A 13,234-nucleotide genomic window follows, 5' to 3' on the forward strand; every position below is an offset into this window, starting at 1 on the left:
TGTTGTGCAAATCTTGGAGATATGGTGCTGCGCCGCGGCCCGGTTTGTTTGTTCGGCTCAGACACTGGAACCTGCCGAGCCCAAGCAATTCTTCCCAGCATCAAGGTCCGCGGGCAATCATGGGATTACTGAAATAGAATTTACCAAAACCGGCGCGATTGCACTTGCAGCTTCCACTGAAACCTCCAGGATATGGAGACCCACGAAACACATCTTGTCGGAGTCTCCTGAACTCTCTCCCACACGGCCTCTTATGCATCTTGCTCCCCGTCACCAATAAACGACCTCATATCTTTGGTTCTCAACAATATACCATGGGTTCTCTTGCGAAACAAAATATGGTCCAAAATGTATTTTTATTTGGGCCGCAAGCGCTATCGCTAGACGGCGATGATATCAAAACCCTGCGAGAGACACTTCATTCAACGCCAAGCAATCGATGGGCTCTCGACTGCCTATCTGAGCTGCCCGACTTGTGGGATGTTGTTGCCAAAAATGTCTCTCAACTGGAAAGTTTCGATGGCAAGCCATTGTTGAAGAAGTTTGTTGACGAATTCAATGCTGGAAGCACATCCCCGTCCACATTCCCGCTGCCAAACATATTAACCACCCCGCTCGTCGTCATAATGCATTTGACACAGTACTCAAAAGCATTGCGAGATACTTGGCCTAGACTGAAAGACGACGATCCGCTGCCAGCCGACTTCATGCAGGAATCAGTTGCAGCTGGTCTATGTACCGGTATGCTCGGGGCCATGGCCGCGAGCCATTCCGGCACCCTACAGAGCTTGGCCACGAACAGTGGCAAAGCGGTGAGGCAAGCCATGGCTATTGGAGCAATGGTCGATGCCGAAATGGCATCAGACGGTTCAGATGGACGTGCAGTATCTTTCTCAGTATCATGGGGAGCCGGCCGTACCCTGGATAGCGTCAAAAAGTTGATCCAACCGTTTCCCAACGTAAGTCTTCGGCGTCTTGCTTTCATCCCCCATTACTAACCAGAGTCTAGACCTACATATCTGTCATCATGGATGAACGGAGAGCAACAATCACTGTTTCTGAGAAGTTGGCAGTCGCCTTTGCTCAAACGCTGAAGGCGGCTGGCGTTTACGTCGTGCGACTGGAACTGGCAGGACGTTTCCACTGGCCGGGCCATGCAGAAAATGCAAAGCAACTGGCACAGCTATTTGCGTCCAACGAAAAATTCCATCTGTCAAGTCCACGCCACATGATGTTCCACAGCGACATGAGCAGTTTGAGTCGAGACTCCCTTGTGGAAGTGACAGTTCTTAGGGGAATCCTCCTCGAACAGTCTGACTGGTTTTCGTCATTCAGTCAGCTAGTTGACCCATCCATTCTTGATGCGAGCCAGGGCAGGATCATCAACATAGGGCCCGAGCGCTGCGTGCCACCAACTCTTGCCAGCATGCTGAATTCTCGGGTAACCCGAATTGGCGAAACGAGTCTGGCAAAGCCAGGCATCGCACCGCATATCATCCACGGCGATGAGCAGATTGCAGTCGTCGGAATGTCCTGTCATGTGCCTGGAGCAGAAGATCTGGACGAATTCTGGAATATTCTGGTCAGTGGCCAATCCCAACACAGGGAAGTTCCTCCAGAGAGATTCCCCATGGATATGAATTGGAGAAAGCTGCAAGAACAAGGAGCCGGTAGTCGCAAGTGGTTCGGCAACTTTATTGACGACTTTGACAAGTTCGACCACAAGTTTTTCAAGAAGAGCCCCCGTGAGTCGGCGTCCATGGACCCCCAGCAGCGCCTGTGTCTCAAGCTGGCATACCAGGCAATGGAGCAGGCTGGATATTTCACGTTGTCCTCATCCACCGAAGATAAACACATTGGCTGCTACATTGGTGTGGGCAACGTTGACTACTTCGATAATATTGCCTGCCACCCTGCCAACGCCTATACAGCAACAGGTAACCTCCGCAGCTTCGTCGCAGGCAAGGTCAGCCATTGGTTTGGGTGGACCGGTCCCAGTTTGACAGTTGACACCGCCTGCTCATCGTCCAGCGTGGCCATCCATCAAGCGTGTCTGGCCATTCTACATGGAGAGTGCAGCAGCGCTCTCGCTGGTGGTGTCAATATATTCACCAGCCCGAACTGGTTCCACAACCTTGCCGGGGCGTCATTTCTAAGTCCAACTGGGCAATGCAAGCCATTTGATGCCAACGCAGATGGTTATTGCAGAGGAGAAGGCGGTTGTGCAGTCTATCTCAAGAAGCTATCCTCGGCACTCGCCGATGGCGACCAAATTTTTGGTGTCATTGCAGCTACCAAGGTGTACCAGAACCAGAACTGCACAGCCATTACAGTTCCCAACTCGCCATCACTGTCTGAGCTATTCTCCGATGTGGTAAAGCAGGCCAGGCTCGAACCACAAAATGTGTCTGTAGTTGAGGCTCATGGAACAGGAACACCTGTCGGAGACCCTGCCGAGTACGATGCAGTCCGTACGGTTTTCGGAGGCCACAGCCGAGGCAACGCGAATTTGTCTCTGATGTCTGTGAAAGGTCTTGTCGGACATGCAGAATTTGCCTCTGGAATCATTTCATTGGTCAAAATTCTACTCATGATTCACCACAGGACCATCCCTCCCCAGCCCAGTTTTGTAACCTGCAGCCCGGGATTGAAAGCGACATCTGCGGATAAAATTGAAATTACAACGCGAGTGAAGCCATGGGATGCGAACTTCCTTGCTGCCCTCATCAACAATTATGGTGCTTCTGGATCCAACGCATCCATGATTGTTACTGAATCGGCCACTCTGCGCCGCATCCCGTCGAGCGCGGAATCCGCTTCGATCGAAGGCCAAATCTATCCATTTCGCTTGCACGCTTTCGATCCGAAAAGCCTCAAAGCGTATATACGCAAGCTTAAAATGCTCCTGGAACCCCAGGCCGCAGCGGACACGGTCGACAAAAGCGTTTTATCAGTGTCCAACCTCTCCTTCCAATTGTTCCGTCAATCGAACCCGACATTGCCCTGGGGCGCCATATTCACTGCTTCCTCATTGACAGACCTATGCACAAAACTGTCTGCTTTGGAGAATGATAGCGGTTCAGTTGTAGCAGAGCAGTACTCTCAAACAACGCGGCCAGTTGTTCTCTGCTTTGGTGGCCAGGTGTCCACCTTCGTTGGATTGGACAGGGCAGTCTTCGACAGCGCTACCATTCTGCAGGCGCATTTGGACAAGTGTGATTCGGCGTGTCTCTCGCTCGGGCTGGGCAGCATATACCCCGACATCTTCCTGAAAACACCTATTCAAGATACTTGCAGACTCCAACTGGCCTTGTTTGCGATGCAGTACTCTTGCGCTAGAAGCTGGATCGACTGTGGAGTGAATGTCGCCGCTGTAGTGGGCCATAGCTTTGGCGAGCTTACGGCCCAGTGCATCGCTGGAGCCTATTCGTTGGAGGATGCTCTCAAGATTGTGTCGCGTCGGGCTCGCATCATTCGTGACTCTTGGGGCCCAGAGAGAGGTGCCATGCTGGCGGTCGAGGCGGACTCTACCACAGTAGAGGCTCTTATCGCAAAAGCTATCGAAGCCTCCAGTGGCGAATCGGACGTTGGAGTTGCCTGCCATAATGGGCCAAAAAGCTTCACCCTGGCTGGTTCTGCCAGATGGGTTGAGCACTTCCAGAGTCTGGCCGCCGAAGCCACATCACCGCCCAAGATGAAGCGGCTGAACGTGACAAATGCTTTTCACTCGAAACTTGTGGAACCGTTAATGAAGGAGCTACAAGATGTGGCTGCTGATGTTGAATTCCACACACCTACTATAAGGGTGGAACGGGCAACAAGGACCTCGTCGTCGTCGTCCGACAAGCTGCAGTCGGATTTCGTCGCACAGCATCTACGACATCCAGTTTACTTTCACGATGCCGTTCAGAGAATTCATAAGGACTGTGCGGACGCTGTATGGCTTGAGGCAGGATCGAATTCAAGCATTGCGAACATGGCCAGTCGCTCACTTGCAAGCCCAGCATCGAATCATTTCCAAGCCATCAACATCACGAGCAATACCTCGTTCACGTTCCTTGTCAACAACACCATTGACCTTTGGAAGCAGGGTCTCAATGTGACTTTCTGGATGCATCACGCCAGTCAAGCACAACACTACTCCCCGCTCATTCTGCCTCCGTACCAATTTGAGAAAGCAACACACTGGATGGAGCTCAAAGACATGCCGCTCAGCTCGCCACCTGCCGCCGCCGAGCAGCAGTCGGCGTCGCAGCCAGAAGAACCAAAAACCCTAACAAGTTTCGTTGCCTACCAAGGAGATAATAAGCAGAATGCTCGATTCCGCGTCAACGTCGGCACCTCCCAATTTCAAGTTCCTGCCAATGCAACCAAAATTGCCCAGAAGGTGGCAGCAGTCCCGGCCATGCTTCATGTCGAGATTGCATTGCATGCTATTTACAATCTGAATCCTGAGTTTGACAGTACCGAGTACCAGCCGCTTATTCGAAATACTCATCTTTATAATATCCTATGCGCCGATGTCAGTGGCGAGCTCCTTGTTGACGTGGCGTGGTCTGGAATGCCAGACCGCAGCTATACGTGGAAAATCAGCTCAGTGGACAACAGTGGAGCACCATTTACAGTCTATAGCACCGGTGTCATATCATTTACCTCATCGACGGATCCCTATGTAAAAGAGAATTATGATCACTTGACTCGTCTGAGCGGCAGGGCTAGGTGCGAGAGGCTCCTGATGGGGACCGATGAGAATGTCGATGTGCTTCAAGGCCGAAGCATATACCGATCAATGCAACAGCTGATTGAATACAAAGAAGCAGCTGGCAAAGTCACAAAGGTCTCTAGCAATGGCAGCGAAGCAGCCGGTCGTGTCAAAGCACATCAACTCGGTGGACAACACGGCAAGGGTGGCTACGTCAACACGATACGCACCGAAACCTTTTGCCAGGTGGCGAGTATCTTCCTCAACCTGATGATTGAGGATGAAGATTCTTCCTCGGAGAGAGACAACAAGGGCACTATCTTTATTTGCCGGGGCTTTTCTCAGTGGCTACGCAGTGGCAGCTGGTCGGGTAACAACATCGACTCGAGAGAGTGGAATGTCTTTGTTGCCTGTCACCGAACGTCCGAGTCAGGATACATTGCCGACATCTTTGTTTTTGATGGTCAGGATGGGCATTTGGCGGAGGTCATGCTGGGTGTTTCCTATGAACGACAAGCGATGGATGACATCGTTAGTGGACAACTGGTTGCTGAACCCTCGCGCGCAGAGACGAGGAGCTCCTCATCAACAGACGGACCTACGCCGCCGGACACACCCACTAATAATTTCACCAAACGCATTTCACAGAACGGTTCATCTTCTGTTTCGGAGGGCTCTGAACCAGCACCCACATCGGCGCCTCCAGCAAATGCTGCAGTTGACGCGGAGGTCTATGACAAAACCGTCGAGCTGGTGTGCAATCTGTCAGGATTGGAGCCAGAAGACATCAAGAAAGACTCGGACTTGGCAGAGCTTGGTATCGATTCCCTCATGGCTATGGAAGTAGTTCGCGAAGTCGACGCGGCATTCCATGTGGTCTTGACTAATGATGCGTTGATGGAGCTGACAGACTTCAAGAGTCTGGTGGCTTGTATCAGATCCGCACTGGGTATGAGCAATGACACTGCGCCTGCAGACGAACCTGCCGCATCATCGACTTCCAAGGGCATTCCCGACCGGCAAGTCAATGGCACTTCAGCTATGGAACCCGCCAGCACTGTGAATGGTGACGCCGGCAGTGCCGTGGACGGCTATAACATCATCGCGAATGGCGCTCCTGCGACGCTATCGGCATCAATCATCTTGGAGGTCTTCAACGAGCTGGCATGGGAGACTGATAACCTTCTTGAAGAGCACAATCTGGCTGGATACAATAAACACATCACCCCACGAACAAGCGAGCTGTGTGTTGCCTACATTCTCGATGCGTTTGAACAGCTCGGCTGTTCCATCCGCTCTGCAAAAGCAGGCGATCAATTACCGCGTGTCTCTTATCTTGCTAAGCACGAGAAACTTATGGAGCTCATGTATCAGCTACTGGAGGTCGACGCCCGTCTCATCGACATCCAAGGCCCAACCATTACACGCACAGCAGTCGCGCCGCCACTCAAATCGGCGGATACTCTACTCGCCAAATTGCTAGAGGAAGAACCGACGCATATGTACGATGTTAAACTTGCAGCTCTTGTCGGCACCAGATTTGCCGACTTGATAACTGGAAAGGAAGACGGTGTCCAACTCATATTCGGGCGACAAGAGTCGCGCGACGTGGCCTCTGACTTTTACGCCAAGTCTCCTTTTACAGGTGTATGGATTCACCAACTTTTACTGTTTATGGAGAAACTTGTCTCCAGGATTCCCAAGACCGGCGAGACGATTAACATCCTTGAGATTGGCGCTGGCACCGGTGGAACTACTTCGCAGCTTGTGCCTTTGCTGGCCACGCTCGGCGTGCCAATCCGATACACCATGTCCGATATATCGAGCTCCTTGGTCGCCGCCGCCCGCAAGCGATTTAAGAAGTACCCATTTGTTGAGTTCAAGGTGGTTGATGTTGAGTCTGCACCCGATGCCGCCCTTGTGCAAAGTCAACACATTATCCTGGCCACAAACTGCATTCATGCTACACGCAACTTGTCTGTGTCACTGAGCAACATCCATCGTATGTTGCGAGCCGATGGCTTTTTGATGCTTCTGGAGATGACACATCAGGTTCCCTGGATTGACTTTGTCTTTGGTGTGCTTGAAGGCTGGTGGCTGTTTGAGGACGAGCGTGATTATGTGCTCGCCTCGGTGAGCCATTGGGAGAAGACGTTGAGATCCGTCGGATTTGGTCACGTCGATTGGACTAGGGGAGACTATCCCGAAGCCGATCTGCAGCGGCTTATCATCGCATTTCCCTCCAAGGACAGCTATCCACAGGCACCGCGGCCGTCCGGCTATCTTTCGCGCGTTTTTAGGCCGTCTCTGCCCACCAACAACGCCGAGAGACAAAAGATCAATGATAACTACGTCGAGAAATACTCCAAAGATTTCGAGCTGCCAGAATCAATCTTCTCAAGATCGAAGACCACGTCGATGGCTTCCTCGCGCTGTGTTCTCGTTACTGGCGCAACAGGCAGTCTCGGCTCTCACATCGTGGCCGCCCTTGCGCAGCGCAGCGATGTGAAAACGGTCATCTGTATTAACAGACTGAGCAACACTGAGGCCAACGTCCGCCAAAAATCTTCATTTTCCATGCGTGGAATTGAGCTCGACGCCGCGTCTATGGCAAAGTTGGAAGTGATTGAAACCGACACAAGCAAGGCTTCCATAGGATTGTCTGCCGACAAGTACCAGTCTTTACTCGGCAGAGTCACCCATATTGTCCACAGTGCGTGGCCCATGAGTCTGACACGCCCTATCCGCATGTATGAGATCCAAATGAACATTCTACGAAATCTCATATCCCTCGCAGCGGACATTGCTCAGGAGCAGCCAGCTCCGCGTCGGGTTCCTATTCGTGTCATCCATTGCCGTGGTTGGCAACTACCCCCTGTGGAAAGGAACTCCCTTGGTGCCTGAGCAGCCGACGACTGTCGAGTCGGTCCCTCTCACTGGCTATGCAGAGGCGAAGCTAGTCTGCGAAACCGTCCTGTCCAAGACACTACGCCGCTATCCTGATCGCTTCCAGGCCAAGGCGGTGCGGGTTGCGCAAATCTCCGGATCCACCACCAACGGCTACTGGAATAACTCTGAATACATGCCTTTCCTCATCAAAACATCCCAGTCTCTTGGCCTACTCCCATACCTCGAGGGCACCCTCTCGTGGTACCCTGTCGATGGCGTCGCAGCTACCCTGGGCGACTTGCTCTTGTCTGAGACGGCCGACGACTGGATCTACCACATTGACAATCCATCGCGCCAGGGCTGGCAGGAAATGATTGCCTCGTTCGCCAGCGCACTCGGCCTTGGGAAGGAAAGCATCATCCCATTCGACCAGTGGATTGATCGCGTCAGACGACTCCGCGGGTCCACGGTTGATAACCCGGCACTGCAGCTGATTGATTTTTTCGAAAACTACTTCATTCCAATGTCGTGCGGAGAGCTCATCTTGGATACTACCAAGGCAAACCAGCACTCTGAGACGCTTCGTAACCAAGGGCCAATCACTGACGAGGTCATTGGCAAATACATCAAGGCATTGCGAACATCGGGCTTCTTGAATTAGATTTGGGATGTTTAACTTGCGTATTATTTTATCTCTTGCGTTATTTTTAGGGCTAGAAAATATATACTATTGCGATTCGCGCGATGACTTTTTTCTGACTTTCTATCAACAATCTCTAAATACAATGTAAGCTGTGGTGGCACCAGAACGATTGCCCAAGGTTAACGAAATGCGTCGCGCAACATATAACTGACGAATTATTAATCTCTACTGGCATATATTGTCAGGCTTGTTACGATACAGGAATTGACCCCTCGGGTGGTTGTTAGCTGCTGGCAAAAAAGACCCGGCAAGAGTCAGAACAACGACACGACTGCAGCTACATACTGTGATGGTGACCCTCTCTTCTCCTAACTGCGCATTGCAAGTGTCTTAGTAGCCTGTCGCATCTAATCCAATTCAATATCGCATATCATAACTTGCACAATCATGGGGGAGAGCGTGAAAACCACCGACTGGAAATCCGACCCAAGTACACTTCGAAGGGAGGCACCGTCTCTCCTTCAACTGGCCCTTGACTCCCCCGACACCCTCATAGTCACGCCTTCCAACCCATTTTATGCATTCATTCGCCAAGAGTACAATGAGTACAACCGTCAGACTGAGCCACTCGCCATCGTCTTGCCAAGGAGCATCGACCAGCTACGACAGGCAGTAGTCTACTGTTCTGGCCATAAGCCCCCGATCCCTATGACGATTCGAGGCGGTGGACATGACCCCTACGGACGCACAGTTGAGCCCACCGCTGCTCAGATTGACCTCAGATATTTCAAATGGATTAACATCCTCGAGAGCAAGCCTTCTTCGACCGCAACTAAGAAAGTTGTCGCGCTTGGGCCGGGAATCACAGCTATAGAGATGCATCGAGCGCTAGATAGCGCCGGGCTCAGCGCAGCGACGGGCTGGGCGGGCAGTGTTGGCGTGGTAGGATGGTCCTGCGGCGGTGGTTACGGCCTATCCTCGGGTGCATGGGGGATGGGCGTGGACAACATACTAGGTGCAAAGGTAATGCAAGCTGACGGGCGTATCATTGACACGCGAGATGATCCGGATCTGTTGTGGGCAATGCGTGGCACTGGGCAGGGAAACTTTGGCATTGTGGTTGAACTGCGAGTCCGAGTCCGTCCCAAACCTCGGTACATTGCTGGAACTTTGGTCTTTTCTCTGCAGCATGCTGTCAAAGTGCTCTCGGGCTTCCAGTCCCTGGTGGACGAAGGACTACCGACTAACTTTGGCGGAGAGATGACCATCAACACGACCGACGCACTCGGCCCAGCCATCAACCTATTTTTCACTTGGATATGTGACAGCCACTCCGATGCTCATGCGGCTGACGGGATGAAATTCAAGGAAAAGCTCCTGCGGAGACTTCAAATGGCTCCCTTGGTGGACACAGTTAGCGACAGTAAGTGTACTCCATTACAACAGCTGACAGCCTGGAAAGCGATTGTACTAAGCTTATTTCCAACAGCATCGATCCTTGCTTTTCACGAGACACTCAGTCAGGGCATTGCCGAGTCCCAGCATGGCTACTGGGATATGGCATCTCTGACCCTGTCCCGTCTCACTCCAGAGGTGATTGGAATCATCATGCGGAATCCAGCGCCCACTGACGGCGCATCGGCCATACTCGTGCACCACACCCACGGTCGCGCCGTACAGCCTGATGACGCGGCTTCCTGGAGTCATCGTCGCGAGCACTACGTTGTTTCGCCATGCGCCATTGCACCGCTGGACGCATCTCCACGCCAGAAGCAAGTCACAAGGGAATGGACGCAAGTTATCTATAGTGAGATTTTGCAAACTGGCCAGGCTCTGCGAAAGGGCTACTGGAGCATGTCGCGGCCAGAGGACTGCGACGCTACTCATTTCTATGGCACCGACACGGTCAGGAGGTTGACGAAGTTGAAAAAGAAGCTGGATCCGTCAAACGCACTTCCGTTTGGCTTACCTCGTTTCAACGCACACGAGTCGCAGGATGAGAGGGCTCATTTATAAACGCAAGAAGAAAGAATAAACAAAAATGTATGAACGGAGCATTAATCTCATGGTGAAGTACCTAGATTGTTTTCTGCCGTAACTATGTACTCGATACTTGCCATCCTGTCTTCAGTTACCCTGCAGAATGCTCCAGTCGCCTTCACTCCAGACAGATTTAATTCTCCAGTGTTTAATCTTCCACAGGCCATCGGACTCATCCTTGATAAACTCATACCAGTACAGGCTTCCCACCAGGAGCGACTTGGAACCGTCCTGAAGCCCCTGGCCCGGGGCGTAGTGCTGCGCCAGCCCGCAACTTGTACCCACGGCGTTGGACTCGCCTTCGACATAGTTGACACGCACATTGGTGAGGAAGTGCGTCGTGTCCAATTTCGCAATGGGATCGAAGCATTTTGCCTTGATTTCTTCCAAGCCGTGCATGACGTTGCCATTGAGGTCAAAGACGCAGTCGGCTGCGAAGCTCGACGCAAACAACGCGGCGTCCGCTGTGTCGAACCCCCACAGACAGCGGTACATGGCGTCAGAGATGGCCTCGCGGTCGCCCAAAGCTGGAGTGAGCTTTGGCAAAATCGATGGTAGGTCCATTGTAGTGCAGTGATAAGGGTGCAAGCAAGGTGGGAAAAATTGCGTGTGTGTATAGTGCTGTTCTGTATTTTGACGGTGCTTGTCTATCTCTCTTTTGCCTCGCTTTTCGTGAGGACTTGTGCACCCCAATCTCCCTAAATGTATCGTACCTAAACTCTCGGGACGTTTAAAAAATGCTAAAGACCCCCGGTGAGTTTTTTTTTACTGTAACCCGCGTTACTGAATTGGTCTTTCGAGCAACAGAGCAGGTAGAGGGTACATCAGCGGCCGTCCAGGTTTTGTTCAGGCCAGACTGTGGTCATTTAATCTGCAGAAAACGCCCGTCTTGATAATTTTTTTTTGTCCTGGCCGGGAAACTACTGATAGTACATAGGTTTACATAGGTATAGGTTTGAGCATGATTAACATTCAAGATCGAGACGTGCGATTCCGTTCCGCCTCAGCATCTTTCTGGATCTGCAAAATCGCTCGGCTTCGCGAACGAATCCTTTTTCCAAAACGCCAAAAGATGAAGGGAATAGGAACCAGGCACAACTCGATGAGGCCGAGAAGTGTGCCGGCCCAATGAGGTGTCAGGTTTTGATACATTTTCGGTCCGGCCAAGGGCAATGTTCCTCCCAGGATAGATCTGAAAACGGTATTTGAAGAGAGCGCAGAAGCTGCGTAGATGCCGTAAGATCCTGCCACTTTCATTCCGTTTGAGTCAGTCGAGAAATGCCAGTATGGGTCAGTTGGGGACGAGGCACATACAATAATTCGAGCTGTAGATAAAACACAGCGTGTTTCCAAAGCCAAAAGGCACTCCAAAAGCAATAGGCACCAGCCAGTGAATGCTTGCAGGCACACAAGTCCAGGCAAACACGAGTTGACCTATCGGCGTACATATCGCACCAAGGCTCATGATGGACCCCGCGGCTTCAGGATATACACGGCCAGTTTCGGGGTTGATTGGACTGGAGTTGATGATGCGCCTCCAAAGCGGCTCGAGACAGATGGCAAGCATCACTCCTAGGCCATTCCCTAAGTATGCCAAGCCACCGATACCAGGGCCCCAGCCTCGATAGTCTTGGAAAACGATGGGGTATGCGACGAAGGAAAGGTAGAGGACGGCATAGACAACAGACACCCTGGCACGACATTAGCCTTAATTCTTGTTCGCCACGTTGCTTGGGTCTTGACTTTTGGCCACTGACCATGTATTAAAGAACCACAGAATGGGCTCAGTTGCTGCCAAGATGAACGGCCGGCCCAGGGTGACCTTGAGCTGCGACCAGAATGATGTCTTGTTGTCGTAGCGAGACCAATAGCGACTATCCTGCTCTTTCCGGAGCCGTGCAGCTCTTTTTCTGAGGAGGACAGGGGCATATGTTTCGGGGATCGTAGCCATGAGCATGACAGAGGCGCCGCTGAGGATCATGGTCAGCCAGTTATCCCAGCGCCAGCCCAGCCCCGCGTAGACGAAGCCACCGATGATGGGCCCAATGACAGGACCATTGAACGGCGCGATGCTCCATAGCGAGAATCCCACTGCCAGTTTGTCGGATGGATAGATGTCGACCAAGCTACCTGGCGCATTGGAGATGGTAGCAGCACCGAACACGCCTCTGTTGGAATGGCAGGTTAGCCTACGCCAAGTCACGCACCGTCCACAATAGATAAATCGAATCGCTTACCCGAAAAATCGTACAACCAATATCTCAGCTACGGATGTGGCCAAAGAACACGGGAGGATGAGAAGAGTGAAAACCGTCATGGACACGAGGTAAATGGGGCGGCGACCAAATACCTCGCTGAGCGGTGCTTGGATCAGACTACCCGCACCAGTGCCGACGAGGTAGGTGGTGATCCCTAGCGTCGGGATAACGGGGAGATGAATATCGAAGGTTTTGCTGACTCCCGGTATGGACGACGTGTAGATAGTGCTGTAAAGGGACACGATAAAGGAGGAGAAGGCGATGCAGAACAATGCCCAGGCACGGCGCCAGGATGACCATTCTTTGGGGTTGGTGGGATCCCCGGCTTTGAACCGGACCTCGAAGTCGGCTTCATCTTGGCCCTCCTGCACTGGCTGGGTCTTTGGATCCTGATGAACCACACTCGACATGGTAATTGGTGGCGTCAGTCAGACGCTAGGATGGTGGAGATATCGTTCAGCGTCAGCACTTAGCTTTCCCCAAGAAGAGGCCTACATTTCAGGCAGCGTCAGATTTTTGTACGGTCCACCTGTTACACAAAGCTGTTCCCCTGACTATCCAGCAAAGCACATAACTGATTGCATCCAAGGACACCGACCAGTAGCTGACAAACGGACGGCTCATTCGAGCCGAGAAAAGCGGGTTGGAACCAATCAAATACTTGCCAGTTCAACATCTCCACTCACCTCGAGACGCAGGGAT

At 52.1% G+C, this 13,234-nt stretch overlaps 4 protein-coding genes across 4 annotated transcripts; 2 read left to right on the top strand and 2 right to left on the bottom strand.

The window, feature by feature from the left end:
- Nucleotides 1-314: 314 nt before the first annotated feature.
- NFIA_003740 (putative polyketide synthase) lies at nt 315-8,252 on the top strand (the record flags this gene model as incomplete). Its single annotated transcript, XM_001258914.1, has 3 exons — nt 315-959; nt 1,010-7,562; nt 7,588-8,252. The coding sequence occupies 3 exons, from the start codon at nt 315-317 to the stop codon at nt 8,250-8,252; spliced, it is 7,863 nt and encodes a 2,620-aa protein (XP_001258915.1).
- Nucleotides 8,253-8,681: 429 nt separating this feature from the next.
- Nucleotides 8,682-10,250, top strand: NFIA_003750 (FAD-binding oxidoreductase; the record flags this gene model as incomplete). The annotated part of the gene is made up of 2 exons (XM_001258915.1): nt 8,682-9,657; nt 9,724-10,250. 2 exons carry the CDS (start codon nt 8,682-8,684, stop codon nt 10,248-10,250), a joined length of 1,503 nt encoding a protein of 500 aa, XP_001258916.1.
- Nucleotides 10,251-10,361: 111 nt separating this feature from the next.
- Nucleotides 10,362-10,838, bottom strand: NFIA_003760 (nuclear transport factor 2 family protein; the record flags this gene model as incomplete). Its single annotated transcript, XM_001258916.1, has 1 exon — nt 10,362-10,838. One exon carries the CDS (start codon nt 10,836-10,838, stop codon nt 10,362-10,364), a length of 477 nt encoding a protein of 158 aa, XP_001258917.1.
- A 408-nt stretch (nt 10,839-11,246) lies between these two features.
- NFIA_003770 (MFS transporter) lies at nt 11,247-12,942 on the bottom strand (the record flags this gene model as incomplete). The annotated part of the gene is made up of 4 exons (XM_001258917.1): nt 11,247-11,524; nt 11,589-11,965; nt 12,032-12,442; nt 12,512-12,942. The coding sequence occupies 4 exons, from the start codon at nt 12,940-12,942 to the stop codon at nt 11,247-11,249; spliced, it is 1,497 nt and encodes a 498-aa protein (XP_001258918.1).
- Nucleotides 12,943-13,234: the final 292 nt, after the last annotated feature.

This window comes from Aspergillus fischeri, genomic scaffold, assembly GCF_000149645.3.
Source record: "Aspergillus fischeri NRRL 181 1099437636265 genomic scaffold, whole genome shotgun sequence".
Taxonomy (NCBI): domain Eukaryota; kingdom Fungi; phylum Ascomycota; class Eurotiomycetes; order Eurotiales; family Aspergillaceae; genus Aspergillus; species Aspergillus fischeri.